General features: G+C 38.0%; 1 protein-coding gene across 2 annotated transcripts in view; it reads left to right on the forward strand.

Annotated features, from left to right (window-relative positions):
* The window catches only part of si:ch73-335l21.1 (insulin receptor substrate 1-B), a 59,104-nt gene extending 41,265 nt beyond the window's left edge, over positions 1 to 17,839 (forward strand). Inside the window, exon 4 of one of the 2 annotated variants that reach the window (XM_051711231.1) lies at positions 13,640 to 17,839. In XM_051711231.1, the coding sequence (XP_051567191.1) occupies positions 13,640 to 13,913 (274 nt within the window). In that variant the 3' untranslated portion in view covers positions 13,914 to 17,839. The remainder of the gene's footprint in view (positions 1 to 13,639) is intronic. The other variant, XM_051711269.1, reaches the window with a different exon arrangement.
* Positions 17,840 to 18,592: the final 753 nt, after the last annotated feature.

Genomic DNA, 18,592 nt, shown 5'->3' on the forward strand with positions numbered 1-18,592 from the left:
GTCTGTTCTTAAATCATTCTGATTATTGTTATGTTAATGAGAATGATTAAGATCAAAGTAGGAATGTTTTTTAATTACACAGCAGGAAATAAGGCAATACAAATTCAGGATATGTGACATATCCTGAACATGACCAGTAAACATCTGTCTTCTGCATTTAGTAGTTTTGCTGTCCTTTTTTCCTCTTTTGCAATGTTTGTTATTGCTTAATGTTTGTAATTCTGTTTCAGTGCTCAGTTGCTCAATTCTGTCTTTGTCCAAGATCATTCTCCTTAAACATTTGCTCACCCTCTGGAGAGGAGATCTGGTCTCCTCTACACAAACACCAAATACATGTGCACATACATATTACACACTGGATCTTGGTGTCCGATTCCTCTGCTAACTAGGTTTGTGTGTAAAGAGCTTATGGTTACCGGGCCTCTGGGAAACAAAACTTATTAAGGTCTGCTAATGAATCATTTTTCCCACAGCCAGGAGTTTGTGTGTATGTGTGTGAGCGAGAGATGAATAGAAAAGTATTGAAAGATCAGACTTTAGTATTGTAGTATCGCTCTGATCTTACAGAATATCTTCATAAAAAAATAGTGGTATTTGCTCATACTTGTGGTTAAGGATTTGAACAAACACCTATGAATGAATGACATGAATGATACCTCAAATTGTGCAACTTGATGAGGAGAGGTGCGCTGACTTACTCCTTAAGTCCTTAATAGAACCCCTTAACAACCTCGTAACAATGACCTGGAAACCACCCACAACACCCTAGCAATGTGGTGGCAACTTACATGGGCAAGCACCACTAAAATTGTTCTCGAAAAATGTAAAAATCTAGTTTGCAATATTATTATTTATTTTTTTTTTATTCATTATATATACTATAAATATATAAAAACAATTATTTAACTGAATTGTACCCATCAGAGAGAAGATAAAGTAAACGGAGAGTGTGTATGCATGCTCATACATGTTGGATATACAGTAAATGGCCATTCGCACATTGTGGATGTGAAACTGTTTTTTAGTAGCAGTTTCTGTTCAATGTGTGTAGCCCACTAGGACTGGTATAAAATTCTCTCATCATTTATTCACCCTCAAGCAAGCATATAAAGGCAGCATAAAAGTAATCCATACGACTCCAGTGGTTAAATACATGTGATCAGACACGATATGATAGGTGTGGGTGAGAAACAGATCAATATTTAAGTCCTTTTTTACTATAAATCTCCACTTTCACTTTCACATACTTTTTCTTCTGTTTTTGCCGATTCACATTCTTCGTGCGTATTGCCACCTATAGGGCAGGGAGGAGAATTTGTATTAAAAAAACTATATTGATCTGTTTCCACCCAAACCTATCATCTTGCTTCAGAAGAATTGGAAATAACTGGAGTCATATGAATTACATTTATGCTGCCTTTATGTCCTTTTTGGAGCTTCAAAGTTCCACCATTCACTTGCATTGTATGGACCTACAGAGCTGAGATACTCTTCTAAACTTTTTTGTTTGTGTTCTGCAGAAGAAAGAAAGTCACACACAACTGGGATGGTGTGAGGGTGAGTAAATGATGAGAGAATTTTCATTTTTGGTCTTCAGAGCAAAAACACCTACTTTCTATTTAAATTAGGTTTATTATAGATAGCGTCTTATTCTCAGAAGTAAGCACTGTTTGCCTGCCACAATTAATATTACACTATTACTGCTCATGGGCAGTGTTGGGTGAGTTATTTAAAAAAAGTAATCCAATACAAATTACTAATTACTTCTATAAAATCATAATCAGATTTCTGATTACTTCATTGAGTAAACTAATTACTTTACTTTTAAGTTACTTTCTCAATTTTTTGTTTTCCCACTCAACCAATTCAAAATATTGTCTGTTTCCTCCTTCATTGTCACATACAAGTCATACACTCATCAGCAGCTCACATTTATCCCTCACAATGACTTCAAATAATGTTAATTTAAATATGAGGAAGCCAAGTAATATACTTCAAAGTAATTCACTTAATTGAATGTCAGTAACTATAATCTGATTACAGGAATTTAAAATGTAATGTGTTACACTACTTGACATAAAAAACAATTCGATAACAGTTACTTATTACTTTGTAATTAGATTACACTTAGCACTGCGCGCAGAAAGCAGGAGGTAAACTGAATTTTGTCAAAAAGACGTGTAGGCCTACATTTACTGGCAATCATAGCAACAGTAATTCATCAGATGATGATCAAATGATGGAGAAGAGCGTTATAATCAGGCATGTGTTCTAACGCTCTGTGTAGACAAGCAGACTTTTAAAGAGCCGATTCATGTGCCTTGATTACTGCTGTACACTCTTAGTAAAGTGGGGAATGCACCATGTGTCAGCACAAATTCTTGGGGCTTATATGAGCCGGATTTGCACAATTCTTTTAGTTAATCAGGTGCTGAAAAAAGGCAGACAGCACATGCAAATAAATAGTAAGTCCCACTTAAATCTGTCTCATTTCTAACTTTGCTCTGTTCCCCTCTCTTACTTTCTCTCACTCTCTGTCTGTCTGTGTCTCTGTCTGATATTGAATAGGCATTTATATAAAGCCAAATGAAGTGACGAATAAGATGTTCAAAAACATTAGCTAGCTGCTTACCTCAGCATTTGCGTCAGCTCCCCTCATCCCCTCAGCGCTCTTGCTCTCCACCCTCACACCTCTCCTTCCTCTCTGTAATTACCTTCAGTGTTCACACAGTTTTTTAACCATCAGGAGGGATAAAGGCCTTGCAGCATCTCATCATTGCATCTTAGATGAGAAGAAGTGGAGATTTAAACCCAGTGACCCAAGCGGCATCACATTCCAGGAATGATGGCTGTGTGTGTATGTGTGGGTGTGGAAACTGGTTGGCAAAGACTCTGCCTTTTACACACAATATAAAACATGCCAGACCTGGGCAAATTCTGTCTGGTTTTTGTTCTGATCTATGTAACAGTGCCTCTCTTTTTGTTTCTGTGGATGACATCTGTGTCATTCATCAAGCGTGTGTCTTTGTGGGTTTGTGTGCTTGTCGTTTGCTGGTTACATGCTGCAGGGGCTCTGTGACATGCTCTATATCCACACTGACCAGAAAAATATCAACTTGTATTACCTCTCTTTTGCTCGCTGCTCTCTTGAACTCAATTTTTAACTCACAGACACTTCCAATGTATCTATATACTGTATACTGTATACAGATGCCCCGAAAAGTATATGGACACTTAAAAATGTATGAATGTCATTGCATTAGATACAAAATATCAAACCAAATGGCATTTATTTTTAAGAAAGACACTTTTTTAAGCAAAACATTTCACAAAAAGAAGTTTGTTAGGTTATATGATTAAACAGTAGATATACTGTCCAAAATTATGACAACTTGTTGCTTATTTCAAAAAAGATTTAATGCGTTCACTAAAAATAACCTTGGGTCCAGTTGGTTTAAAGTAATTGCAAAAAAATTAAGAAATAATTATAATAATTGAGGAATGGTCTAGCATAACTTGTTTGCCAATTATACTTGGTTTGATATTTTGTTATCTAATGCATTGACATTCATACATTTGTATCCATTAATGGCTAAAAACTTTTTGGTCTCTGTTAATTAAATGTGCCATTATTTATGGTTCTCTTTTATTCAAACAGCAGCAGATATGACAGACGTCCAAAAGCATCACCTAATCATAAAATGGCTGTTTAGAAGACGGATAGGTGAAAAGAAAAGTACAAGCGGCAGAAGGAGAAAGTTTGTCTTTGTTTTTGTCCCTCATTGAGAGATAAGTCGGGAAAGACACAGTCTTTTCTGTTTTGCTCATGAAAAGATATTTGCCACAGCCTGTTGCCCAGTGTATGTGTATGTGTGTCTGTTTGTGTGTGTTGACCAGACAGACGCTTAGCCGATAAGTTCTCACTGAAGCTCTGTGCTGTGAATCAATGGACTAGGGTTACAAAATGTAACATTAAACTTGGAGGGGAAAGGTGGAAATGACAGAGAAAAAGAGAGGGAGAGGAAGGAGGGAAGGAAAAACAAGAGGAAAAAACTCTATTAATAATTAGTCATTTGATCAGGCGACATTTAGATCTGTATTTTGGCATGCTTTTCAAGGGAATTTGTGCGTGTGTGTGTGTGTGTGTGTGTGTGTGTTTGTGGACGTTGAACAAATTCTGTTCAAAACTGAAGCTCTGAAAAGCCCTCAGTCAGCATTGCTCAATAAATGTACCGCTTACTCTTGGTTTTTCTTAATACCCTGAGCAAAACCCCTCCTAACTGTGAGCACATAAGTGTGTATTGAAAAATAACTTCTTGGCAAAATACTGTACAAATTTTCCCCCAAACAGTCTAGGTTAAATGTTCACATACATACATACAGTATATATAAATACATGTGGTGTGTGTATGTGTGCAGTATATATTGTGGTTGCTAACTTTCTGTTGCCAACAACGCTTTATTGAGCACTTCATTTTGAGCATTTCGATCTGAATAGGGGTGGGGGCGGCGGGGGTTAGAGCCTCTTGAGTCTTCATTTCAGCCAAAATATAGGATGTCCCGGCTAATACGGGACAGTTGGCAACTCTAGGCCTAGGGTATACATTTTACACTGAAATCTTGATGTAAAATCTCCAACTGGCCACATATCAGACTGCCCACAATCAGCCTCAGATGGCATGCCCACAGTCTGTCCAGATTGTTCACTGACAGACTGAGGCATTTTGCAAACAAAACTGGAAAATACTTGTAAAAATTGCCAGCTCCGATCAAACTGCCCGACAGCAACACAGCATCTGTAAACTTTGTGAAAACTGAGGGTACGTTTACACGACAACGATGTACTAAAAACGGAAACGTTTTTCCTTTGCGTTTTTGAAAAGTTTCGCGTACAGACAACAACATTGTCAAAACGATCCCCGTTCACACGGATCCACGAAAACGACTAAAAACGCTGTATTATGCATGCCAGGCCAGTAGTTGGCGATGTCACTTTGTAAAGAAACTCTACGCGCCTGTGCACATAAACGTTCTTCCACAGAGCGGTGAATACATACAATGAAGATGGCGATCGCTGGTCGTTGTAGTGATGCAGTAAATCTACACTTTGCTGGAGAAGCGTCTATAAACTCAAAATCTTGAGCAGCACAAACACAGTCCTGTAGTCCGCCATTGTAGTTTTGAATGTCTTGCGCGTTGTTTTGAAGTACTCGCGCGCATGCCTATAGACTGAATTCTCAAGATTATTCAATAAACTTTGCTCATTTTTACCATCACTTCGTCTCCTGTCTTCTTCTGTATTCCCCCTGCAGACTCATGGGCTGGTAGGAGAGTATGTTAAGATAAGCTGTTGATGTTGACTGGTTTTGGATATCAGACAGAACTCTGATATATGGATATCTTCTGACAGAGAGAGAGGTCTTGTGTACACTGGATCTAACATGCATTTTCACTGCCTCATGTTTTCATATTCTAAGCATATCATTGAATATTGTACATTGCATCACATCTCTGTCTATAGGCTATATACATAAGCAGTGGGTGAATGAATTGCAGGGTGAAGGTACATCAAATAAAATTAATAAATAAATAAATAACATTTAAAATACAAATACATTTTAATACATTAATTTCAAGATTTTCAAAGTGCAGGTTCTGCCTACTGTACAATGTTCACACTCCATACAAACACTCCAAATGAATAAATTGTTGATTTTTGTTATTTGCACAGACACCAGCATTCATATTGGTAATTATACATCTTAAATTGATGCCTATCAGTCCATCATTCCTTTATAATATAACACGTAATACGCATGACGTCATCGTTTTCACAAATTCACGTTTTTGTATGTTTACACGGAGACGAGAACGGCATCGTTTTCAAAAACTTGCACTTTGAAACCCGTTTTCAAAAGTTTGCGTTTTCAGGCCCCAAAACGCTGTTGTCATGTAAACGAACAGCCAAAACGCATAAAAAGTTTTCCGTTTTTAGTTCAAAACATTGTCGTGTAAACGGCCCCTGACACACAAAATGTAGATTTTTGTGGGTCTATTATTGTGGTATCTACTATTTCAGATTTACCCATTCCTAAATGGCACATAAAAACAAAGCAAATTGTAGTTAGTCATTTTACACATCAGTCAGACAAGACTGATCTTACTATGAATTAGCTGAAATCCATCTGTGCTCACTGAAATTCAAACCATTGCCCCCAGTGGCCGAAGCTGGAAGTGTTGTTGAATGTATGGGCACGTTTGAGCTCCAGTTTCCTGGTAAAAAGTCCACAGAGTGTCGGCAAAAGAGAGTTGTAAAAAAATAAGTGAAATAATCGCTATTAATAATTAGTCATTTGATCAGGTGACATTTAAATGAAAAAAAAAAGAGTTGTAAAAGATAGTTGTAAAACGAATAGCTTTTATGTGTAAATGATTTAATACAGTCAACAGGAATTAATATTTTATTAAACCCACACACTAAAGGCCTGAGTATACTTACGTTGTCCGCGTTGCTCATCGCTCCATGCACAGTATGCTTGACGCAATTTCATCATTAGCACAGTCCATGCGCCCCAACCGCGCACGGCCCAGATCTACTCAACCCGCGGATGCAGTCCTCATCTGTACGTATTGTTGGCACACGCACCGGCCATTGAATGTACTAAAAGAGTATCAAAAATCTAGTGGGCATGTGTCGAACACTTTCGTATTCGCTCGCGGTCAGAAGAGTATACTCAGAAAGGCAACACGGTTGATCGGGCGCGATCCGAAATGCAGAAAAACAAAGTATACCTGGGCCTTAACCCCAACCCTAAACATAATGCAAATCGTGCTCATCATTGATAATGTGAATGCGATTATTTCCATGTTTACATGGGACCAAAACACGTGTCTTTGCGCCACAGGAAAAGGTAAACACATTTGAATTAATGTAAGATGTATGGTGGGAGGTGGCACTTGTCAGTAACTCGTCAGGGTCAGTGTCAGGGTATCTGAACATTCGGCAGCAACATGTAGAGTTCCTGTGTGATGATGCTAGTCTAACGATCTCTTCTCTCTAAGTGGATGGTTATTGGCCTAAATAAACAACACTGAGTGCGTTTTCACGCACGTTCTTATACCAGGTATGCTTAATAAGCCAACATGCGTGGTCATGTAAACGCCTTAAACATCTTATCCAGTGTGCGCAAGTGTTTACATTGTTGTTGCTGTTCACGTTTTGATGTGAAAAGCTGTAAATAATCTGATGTTTTCAAGTCTCATGTAAATGCGGTTTTCTTGCATTGGCTGATTTTCTAAATAAGCTGATTTTGGGAAGTAATCAGCGTATAGGTGTGCATGTAAAGGCACTGTTGACCAGACTAAGTCTCAATAAAGTCAAAAGTCTTTGTTTTTAAAAATACAAATATTCCATGTAGTCTCTTGAGTAATATAAATAAGTAAAATAATTATACAACAATTATAAAATGTTAAAAAAATTATTAAAAAAACAGTTGCTAATAACGTATAACATTTAGGGTTGCAAAATTCCGGGAATTTTCAAAGGTTGAAACTTTCCATGGGAATTAACGGGAATATATGGGAATTAATGGGAATTCATGGGAATAAACTGGAAATTTGCAAAATTGCAAGTTAGCCTATAACAGGGAACTTAAATGTAGTTGAAAAAACAAACATCTTGCAGCATAATCTTGGTTAAAACAACCAGATTTAATGCAAATTCAGTTGAATTTCTACCCTGCGCATTCCTCAATCACATGCACACAGCACACTACTTACTGCAGGCTACTTACTACAACAGGACTATTGAAGTCACACTACTGCATTTGAGCCCAAGGACTACATCCAGTCAAGTAAGTTTTGATGATATTTCTAGGGTAAATATATTTGATCTATGGTATTAAAGTTTAACTAGCAAATACTAAATCAAAATGTGTTTATACAGTAGTTAGCTAGCCAGTAAATCAGATATGCTAAATGTAAGCTAGCTAACACCATTTCATTTACAATTTAAGAGGCTAGCTATGATGGTGTAAGCTAGCTCAACTGTGATGCTGTTTCTTCTGCCTTCTGCTAGCCAGTTTTCTGTTATCATACAAGAACGTAGGTTATAGTTTGATTTAGCATGCTGATTGAGGAGTGTTCATCTTGAAAATCTAGCCTATTTCTATTCATTTGTCCAGCATCAATTGTAAAATATTTTGTATATATTTATATATCTGTGCATGGCATTGCATTAGTGTTTTTTACAAGCTTTTTTCTAATCTTATTCTACAGAACAATGCCACGTTCGCCATCTGATGTGTGGATACATTTCACCTCAGCCAGTGTAGAAGGAAAGGCTGTGTACATTTGCAAATACTGTGCAAAGACCTATGTTAAGAATGCCACAAAGATGCAGCAGCATATAGCCAAGTGCCCAAAGTTTTTTCCAATATTTCCAAAATTCCCCAGCTTAACTTCCCATGGAAAGTTTCTGGAATGTTTCCAGAAATTTACCGGAAATTTTCCGCCCCTTTGCAACGCTAATAGCATGTCACAAATAAAGACATTGCTGCCACTGCTTGGCATGTCATGTCAACAATCTACAAACATGGACACACCCACTGCGCTAAAGCCCTGCTCTTTAACAAAACAACAGGAAGATTTCGTTCTCTGATGATGAGAGAAAACCCTTTTTCCAAACATTTTGCTGCATTTTGTGCTGTGCGCTTTATGTCACACGGATTTTAAATCAAAGAATGTTTTGCAGATGATTATGATCTAAAAGTGCACTAATCACATTGACAGTCCTTTTGGATCGGCCTGGGGTTAAATGTCACAGTCAAGGACGCAGAAGTGAGAAAGATTGAGATCTCAGAGCAGTTACTTCACAAGATACTGAACATACTACTGTATACTGTATGACATGTATGTGATATACAGTACGTAATTTAATTTTAGAGGGCTGCGTGGAGATATTTTAGGTATTTTAATGATATGGTGACAAAATCGCTGTGCTATATTATATCCTGCCTTGAGTTTGAGATGGCTAAAGCGAGAAAGAGACATTCAGAGAACGATTTATGTTGCATGTTTTAGCAAAGCCAAAACGTGGTTGATCTTGAAGAACGAGAGGGTACAGATCAGTCAGCAAAGTGTGTGTGTGTATGTGTGTGAGTGTGTTCATTGTTGGGTTTTTACCCACTGTCCTTTGCTCTAATAGAGTGTGTTTTCTTCATTCCTTCATTCACTAGGGCATCCCAAACTAAAGCAAGTGTTTACACAAGCACACTGATTTACATTTTTACATTTTCATTGCACCCCCACTCACATTTGTACTTTATCAACTTGAGAAAAGAAAATGAGAGTGCTGCTTGCCTGTGCAAAACTTTTGTGCGACTGCTAGGTGGATGCCTACTGGTCAATAGAGCTCACACCTCCGAGCCTCTAAGATATTCTGGCCGCTAGATATGGCTCAGGTCCATTATAATGGTAATAGCACACCTCTCCTCAACAAGCCACACAGTTTTCTCATAGCTTCCTCGTGTTTCTTGTGGTACTTTCACTCTTCTCACTTTCTTTAAGTCATTCTGTTACTCATTTGCTTGATCTCTCTTGTTATTTCTTTAAGTGTTTGCAGTGTGATGGAATACAGCCATGTGCCTTTCCTGAGGGCATTCTCAAAGAAGAGAGAGAGTGTGTGTATTTGTGTGTGTCTGTGTGTATTGCGCTTTTCACAGCTGTTGATTCATGTCAGTGTTGCAAGTCCCGATTGTATGACACACACACACATACATGCTCAAGTACACACTTCTGGATAAACACATCATTATGTCACTGTTAAAGTTTGATGTGAAGCTGATCAGTGATTGACAAGCTCAAAGGATTAAAAAGAAATGTCAGCAGTGGAAAGATGGAAAGTGGAAAGTATGTCCTATATTCTCTCTCTCTTACTGGCTCTTACACAAAGGCACTCAGATACACACATAGCTGTCCATACATTCTTTCATACACAGGAGGCATTACATACTGTATGCCAGTATGCGATTTAGGGACTTGAAAATCATCAGCATTTCTTCCTATCTCGCATGCTCACTTGCACCCACACGCACAGTCTGCAGACATCCTCTCACTCCTAACCGTACTCACACTCTCACTGAGCTAATGTGTGCCGACCCAGACAGACAGATAAAACATAAAACATGTCACGGAGCAGACAGAGAGAGAGGGAGAGAGGGAGAGATGGGACAGAGTGGTCCCAGAGGCATTGTTAAATTGATCAGTGTACAGATGGAAGGATATGTGATGAAATGGGAGGGTTGGATAGACCTCATTACATCTCTTAGTGCAGGAAATCTGCTTTTACCTGCAGCAACGCAGCTTTCATGTCCGATCTACTGTTTTCAACATTAGTTTGTCCAATCATTTTTTTAAGCACTTGGGTTTGTGTTTTGATAATGCTATGGTTACAGTCAGAGTCAGTAAAGCTGCATTGCCATGTTAAAGTTAGACTCATGTTGGACTCTTGAACCAGTGGTTTAAGTTGCACTGACCGATATGGCAAGGAAGACTTGGACTTACATTGACACCTGACCACGTGGATGAAGCATCTTGTAAAAGCAAATGTTTTCAGTTACAGATACCACTGTGGAAATGCACTATTTCAATCAGCCATGAAAGTGTCCGATAATATGGAGGTTAAAGACATAAAATTAGTGGTATTTGGATGGTCATGCACCCAGCTCCATGTAAAATACTACAGCTTTTATTAGGCTACTGATATGACTGGAACGATTTTAAACATATTTTTCATATTCATAAACTCTTTTCTTTCTTTAAGGTAAAACTAATAATGAGGAAAACATAAAATGTGCATCTTTAACATTTACAATATTGGTGAAGTAAATAAAGAAATATAGGAATTATGGGGGAAAATAAAAATGGATCAGGTTAAATTAGGAAAAATTTACATATAAAATTTAGTATGCCAAAAAACATTAGTCATATGTCTCATCAACTGACGTGAAAAGGAGAGGTCGACCGATATTTGATTTTGCTGATACCGATAACTAAGGTGGTGGGAAAGGCTGATAACTGATTAATTGGCTGATTTATAGAATGTCAGCAAAAAACAAAAAATGTCACAGGCACAGACAAAGAGTACTAAATGAATAAAATCCCAGATGCAGTTTATTGTACAACAAAAATCCCCAAAATAACCAGTAAAAAAATTACTATTTGGTGCATAACACAGGACTTTTAAGTATAAACAAGCCCGAAACACACCAGGGACTCTTATTTTGAAAAGACGCAATTATGAAAAACTATCAGTAACTATCTCCATAGAATTTTGCAGATAACAATAGTTCCAAAAAGCAACTATCGGCACCAATTAATCGGTAAAACAGATATATCGGTGTACCTCTATTGATAAGTGCTATCTCAATGTAAATCAAAGTATTGTTTTTTTGTCTATCCCAGTACGTTTTGCTTTGTAAGGGGCAAGTGATGTGTGTTCCTAAATGTTTGTGCATCGATGCTACTCTGATCTCTTTCTTCCACACTCTCTATCTACTAATTATTATTTGAGGGTATGTCTCAATCAGTTCCCTAGCTCAGTAGTCAGGGCACTGATCAGGGAGTCAGACATTTTTTAGTGCTGTCTCATTCATAAAATCGTTCCGGTACACTGAAACATTCGCTCCCTAAAAAATCCCACAATGCACCGTAAAAACCAGGGTGCATCGTTGCTCACTATGTTCCCTTACCAGAAACGTTGTCATGTCTTCTGAAGTCTCTTAAGTCATTAGAAGATGAGTACAAGTGTAAAACTATGAAGTCTAAGCCTTATTTTCTCTTCAAAAGAGAAAAGTGAAACAATCTTTTATATGTTTGCGTTGTTAAAAGGTTTAAAATGCACTCCAGTATATTTGTATTTCTTTATTTATTACATTTATCTGCTATAATAACACTGTACGTTTGAATATCTTCAAGGAAAATGAACAATAGTGTCATTTATACAGGGATGGTGCTGATTAATAACAGCTGCGCTTCTATGCGCAAGCTCGTTAACATGTTGCAGGTGATTGAGTCATAAGTGTTTCAATGTTCAGTGGTTCAGTACCCTTACCAGTGCCCGAATTCGTGTCCACGATATACTGATTCACGACACAGGGAGCTATAGGGAGCTAATTGACACCCAGGTTGAGTCTCTCTGTCTCTGTGTTCTTGATGGAACGACTTGTTCTGGGGGACTAAATATAGTGCTGCGCAGAGAGAAACAGAGAAGAGAGGGTAACCGTTTCACAATTAGAGCCAAGACTAGAAAATTGTGGGAAACAAGCAAAAGGAACAGTGGTCAATTTTCAGATCATCAAATGTCACAACATGTAATTTTTTTTGTACATTAATAACAACTTATAACAACAATATGGAAAAAGCAAATCATGTTTTTTAATCATACTTCAGATGTTGGGTTTGATTGAGATTTTGCTTCCAGTTATAATGGAGATGGAAATGGAAAATGGTTGATAAACAGCATACTTAGTACTTGTATAAAATGAAGAGTTCCGGTCCTTGATGCTGATTAGTCAATACAGCGTTCCAGCTGTGCTAAAATACACAATATGTTAAACATGCTAAATCTTTGCATTTTGAGCCTTTACTGTATGTGCCAGACGAAGCCTTTATTTCAAGTCCCCATAGAATACGTGGTTTAGTAGTTTAGAGATCATAGCTGGAGTTTGCTTATTTTGTTTCTTCATGGCAATTAGTGTGGACATGTCACAGCATAGCATGGTATATTTAGGTTTAGTAGTTGGTACCCACAAAAAGGCTATAGATTTGACCCATCAAATGTAGAATGCACTCTCTAAATTAGTTGCTGTCTCTTCTGTTTACATTTATTTAAATTACTTTTATTATTTCCATAAACAGCCTAATAATGGTTGAAAATGACAGGATGTTAGGCAGAGCAAGGAGAAGACTGGAGCGGTTGAGATTAGGCCATTTGTTCTTCTATAAATAATGACTATCAATTTAATATTCAGTGTCCACACTCTTTAGGGTGCGTCAGTGCCCGGTGATGGTTTTGTTTATGGGATAGAGTCACGTTTGCAGACCGACCGCTGACGCACTTTAGATTGATTGGATGACTTGCACACACAGATTTGATGTAAACATACATTATGCCTATATGTGATTTTACCCATGTGTGACCTCAAATATACTATACACCTCTCATAAACACAATTACATATTATTCACAGTAATACGGGTTTATAGTACCATGGCTTATCATTCTCATTTAACATTATGGGCATCTAACCCCTTTTAACTCAGAAGCAGGACAAAATGTCACGATGTAATTACAAATAGTTATTCTGACGAGAACAGCTGCCGAAGAACATTTCTATTGATTTTTGCATTTGCGCACATCAGGGCAGATGAACTGTTTATGGGGTAACAAGACCTCTTAGCCAAAAGTTGAATTTACCTTATTCTTAGACTTTAAATGTAATGATAAAACAGCTCTTAATGCATTACTATTACATTTACTACTGCATTGTCTAAGAAAAGGGTTTGCTTGACAAAGGTTGAAATGCATTCAAGAATATGATTTGGAGTTCAGTGTTTATCTGATTTCTGTCCTTTTCAGAATGTTAATGCGTGTTCCTGCTACAGTGAAATTCTGGGAATGCTGGAGCTCTTCAGTGCACCTGAGTGTGCCTGCCGGAACAGAAAAGAGAGAGGTGTGTGCGGACAAAGCCCAAAAAACCTTGCAAGCACTTTTGAAAAACTATTCTGAAAAGTTTTGTTGCTGCAACCAGTGGGAAACTATGTGCCAAAAGAGAAAAGCAACAACTGCCTTTGCTGTCCAGACTGTCTACAGACAAGCACAATATGCAATCACAGAGGAGAATGAAGACTGACTGTCAACCCGGAGCCAATAACAATAACCCTTGATCTTCAACACTAACTTGAACAGTTTGTGTCTTATGTTCAAAAAAGTATTAAATCATTGGATGATTCATAATGTTGAACATATTATGTACAGTATATACACAAAAAAAGTGCCTCTTGTTTTTGATTGTTGCTTTTTGAATATAGACTTTCGTTTTTCAGGCACTGACTGATGTGCTTGAGGAAAAAAAGGTTTTCTTTCTGTTGCGTTATGTAAAACAGAACTGATAAAAAAGGTAAAAATCAACAAGAAAAGATGGTCTTTGGGAGTGCTCTAGACCATGTCTTTTTGTGACTGAATCAAGGCTGTGAGGGCTGGACTTACAGTCAATTCAGTGAGTCGTACTAACTAAATGTTATAGATCACATCTTATGGCAACCGATGTTTTTGTGAGGGTTTTTTTACCTCTGGATTTTTTGAAATAACCAGATTTAAAATACAAATACATTTTGTTGGATTTTTTTAGCTGAACAATTGACACCAAACACTACAACCCAGTAGAAAGACTAAGTCTATCCCTCACAGCATTATTTTAATGTATGAGAATTTATATATGGCATCTCTTAGTAAGATATCAACAGTATGGATGGTGCTGTTTTGGGCGATAATTATGATGATGAAGATGAAGTAATTATGAAACTCACATGGTGTTCATCATTGTGTTAAGCTAACCTTGCCTCCCAGCTTTATTGATTCAATTCATCGCCCATCTTTTGACTGGTTCATCCTCCCTTTTTTCCTTTTTTCTCCTCCCATTCTCCTCCCTTCTCCCTAAGCTTGATACGTTCCAGCTATGCATTAGTGCTAAAGTGCCTGTCTCTCATATTTCTCTCTGTCTCTCTTAATCTCTTCCTCACCCTTCTGCTACCTTCACAGTAGTGCCCTGAAAGGAACCGGTAACAGACATTTGGCTCAGTGACATTAAGCGTCTATTTTTACTCAAAGGGTGGGGCAGTTCTGTGATGGTGTCCTGCGGTAACTTACCTCAGCTGGCACGCACGGATGCTAGCTGACCTGATCTACACTGGACTATACCAATGACAGTCTCAAATGGGGCTGTGTAAAGGTTATTATTTGAAAATCCTCCCTATTCGCTGTATCACAGTGACACCCATTGCTGGCCAACAGTGGTAAATAAACACATGAGTTTTATAAACATGATCCTGAATGTAGGCTATTGCTTTCATATTTTTTTTTTTATCTCATCTTTTAGGAGTATTTTATTTTTGTTTTTGTTATGATGAATATGTCCATTAAAGATTTCGTTTTTTTTTTTTTTTTAAAGATCCCATGAAATCAAAATTGGAGTTTTGTGGCTTTTAATCCATGTCTGTGAGCTTTGAGGTGATTTATATGCTAGTGTACTCCTAAAAGCTGACAAAGCAGCTTTTATCAGATTTAAATTTAAAGTCTTTCGCTTCCAGGAAAGCTACAAAAAATGTGATGACTCATCCTGCACTACACAAATTTCTTTCTTTAAATCAGATTTTTTTGTCCAATAAGTGTCCCTCCCCCTAATACTACCTGCCCCCAACTAGCAAGTAGCAAATCATGGTTTGTGTAACATAACCAGGGCCTATTGGCTATTTGTTTTTAAGTGATGAGCCCTTGATATGTCCCATCCTAACTTCCTGTTTCAGTAGGAAATACTTCAACACAGAAAAGACAAGTGAGCTGGTCAAAGGGATTACATTTCATGTAATGTAAGGGAGAAGACATATTTTGCCCTTTCTTCAGCCTCTGAAAGACCTCAGGGATTAAGAGTTATTATAATGAATGCATGAGTGCCTCAATATTAATGCTTTTCAGTGTTTGACGTTATGTGTTCGTGCTTAGTGTACATGTATTCTAATAGTGCATTTGTTCCATCCTCTTAAATGAACTGGTTCAGTATGCTCTGGTCCTATCATATGATTGCTTGGATGCAGAACATAACAAATGGTGTTTATTGGATCCAGATTGAGCCGGTCTAACAGACAATCAGTCTTGCTGCATTAGAAAGCTGAGGTGGAAATAACCAGTCTTATTCTGTGAGGACCCTGACACAATAGCTATAAACTAATACAGAACAGGCCGCAATACAAATAAATGTTGAACATAACCGGGTGCTCATTGTAGCAGGAGGGAAATGCACACAGTGTTCATTCAAATTCATTCAAATAATGCCCAAGCTTAACTGTGCTATAATATGCAGTTAATTTCAACATTCAGACACTAAGTTGCCGAAATCATAAATACGTCAATCCAAAGAACAAGTCTGAAGTTGTGTCCTCAGGAGACCTTGTTTAAAATACATTCAGAACACAGAATAGTCATATTGAAACAATTTCTGTCTCATTAGTCCACAAAACCGCTTGAAGTCTTTAAGAGGTTGAAGTCACAAGGCAAACAATGCCGTCCTTCACTAATGCAGTTTACAGTGGCAGTTCTGGCTTACTTGGTGCCCTAGGCGAGATCCTACGTGGCACCCTCCCTTAACGCCCCTTTTATATATAAATAAATGGCACATTCTATTAACATTGACATTATACAGTATATACAATACATAACTTAAATTGCACAATTAAATTATAGAGTCAATAAACAAAGTATATGGCAGAATTCTTACAAATTGCTGCTACTCTGTGCTATTACACCTAATCCCTCATTTAAAATGTAACCCTCCCCTCCTAGTTTTCATTGATGCATAATCATCAATGATTTTGTCATATCTGCCCAGCAATCACATGGTTGATACTAATTATTGCAAGACCACTAAGAAGATCCTGTGTCAGCCTGGGTAGCTCAGCAAGTAAAGACGCTGACTATCACACCTGGAGTCGCAAGTTCGAATCCAGGGCGTGCTGAGTGACATCAGACAGGTTTCCTAAGCATCCAATTGGCCCGGTTGCTAGGGTGGGTAGAGTCATGTTGGGGTAACCTCCACATGGTCGCTATAATATGGTTCTCGCTCTCGGTGGGGCATGTGGTGAGGTGTGCGTGGATGCTGTGGTGAATACTGTGAAGCCTCCACACGCTATGTCTCTGTGGTAACGTGCTCAACAAGCCACAATATAAGATGTGTGGATTGACTGCCGCGGAGGCAACTGATATTTGTCCTCCACCACCTGGATTGAGGCAAGTCACTACGCTACCATGAGGACTTAAAGTGCATTGGGAATTGGGCATTCCAAATTGGGGAGAAAAGGGGAGAAAATCCCTGTGTCATGGTGTAGCCTAACTATAGGCCTACTGTTTATCATGGTTATCTTATGTTTGTTCAAAATGTAAGAATACATTATGAACATCCATAATTCTAAACATATCGAGCCTTTATGGCTGAGTAGCCTGTCGGGCACCTTTCTCCAATCATGATCTTGCAAGCTGTGTGGGGGCAGGGTGGCACGATTTGGGGCACCTATCTCCCATCGTGATTTTGGGAGCTCTGTGCGGGGGCAGCCTGGCAGGTACCCTGTTATGTTGCCCCAGAGAGCATTGCCGCCCTAGGCGCCTGTCTATATCGCCTATGCCAGGACCTGCTACTGGCAGTTTATTAACACTAAGAGGACCATGTGAATAGTGCCACCAGTTCATTCAAAATTGGCAGATTGAGCGAGGACAGTTTTGTAGGCTTTGCTACTGTTTTGTCATTTTGTCAACTTTACTAAATATATACTAATGCATTCTGTGTATGGTTCCTGTTGACAGGGATTGTGAACAATGACAATGCTTATTATTATTTTATTTTTTTGCCTGTGATGTTTTCATGCTGCTTATAAAAAGGGCAGACAAGCCAGTGTTTATATTGTTTGTTATGTCTATTTTGTTTCTCTGTTCAAAAAATTATAAAAATGATATATAAACTGGATATTGCTGAAATATGGAGTAAAATAGAAAAATAAAAACTTAAATATTGATCTGTTTCTCACCCACACCTATCACATTGCTTCTGAAGACATGGATTTAACCACTGGAGTCATATGGATTAATTTTATGCTGCCTTTATGTGTTTTTTGCAGCTTAATAGTTCACTTGCATTGAATTGTAATTTTATCATATAAATTTTTGGGTTAACTGTTCCTTTAAGTGTCCAAATATTTTGTTGGGTCACTGTATATACTCTCTAATATATTGAGCTTCTATCTGCCCTCACATCCATACACTGCCCTTGCACTCTCTCTCTGTTGACAGATAGTGTGGTAACAGTATCTAGGACTATTCCTTTATTAATGGACACCAATCTACCTTCACTCAGGCCTGATACCTACAGTATACATAATCTGAAAAGGTCATTCCACAAATCTTATGTGGATGATCTGGTTTCTACTTATTTAGTGCACATGCTAACATTGGTCAAAGGCTGTATGTCTAGAATTGGAAGTAAGGGCATATACTGTATTTAGAGGTGGCCTAATATTGTAGTACTTGTATCATTCAGAACACACAGCAGCCCTGGGACAGCTCTTCTCAAGGTAGACTCAAGGTGAATAAAACCTTGATCCTTAATTAGAACAGCTCTAACACAAAACAAAAAAACAACAACTTTAAACTTTACTTGCTGTAATCTTTTGCTGTGTAATAGCGTTTTGTAGCACACATCAGCAAGACATGTAGGAAAAACCAGACGACCCTTTGACAGCTTTGTGATGACACAAACACTCTCATCTA

Source organism: Myxocyprinus asiaticus, chromosome 1 (assembly GCF_019703515.2).
Source record: "Myxocyprinus asiaticus isolate MX2 ecotype Aquarium Trade chromosome 1, UBuf_Myxa_2, whole genome shotgun sequence".
In the NCBI taxonomy this organism is placed as follows: domain Eukaryota; kingdom Metazoa; phylum Chordata; class Actinopteri; order Cypriniformes; family Catostomidae; genus Myxocyprinus; species Myxocyprinus asiaticus.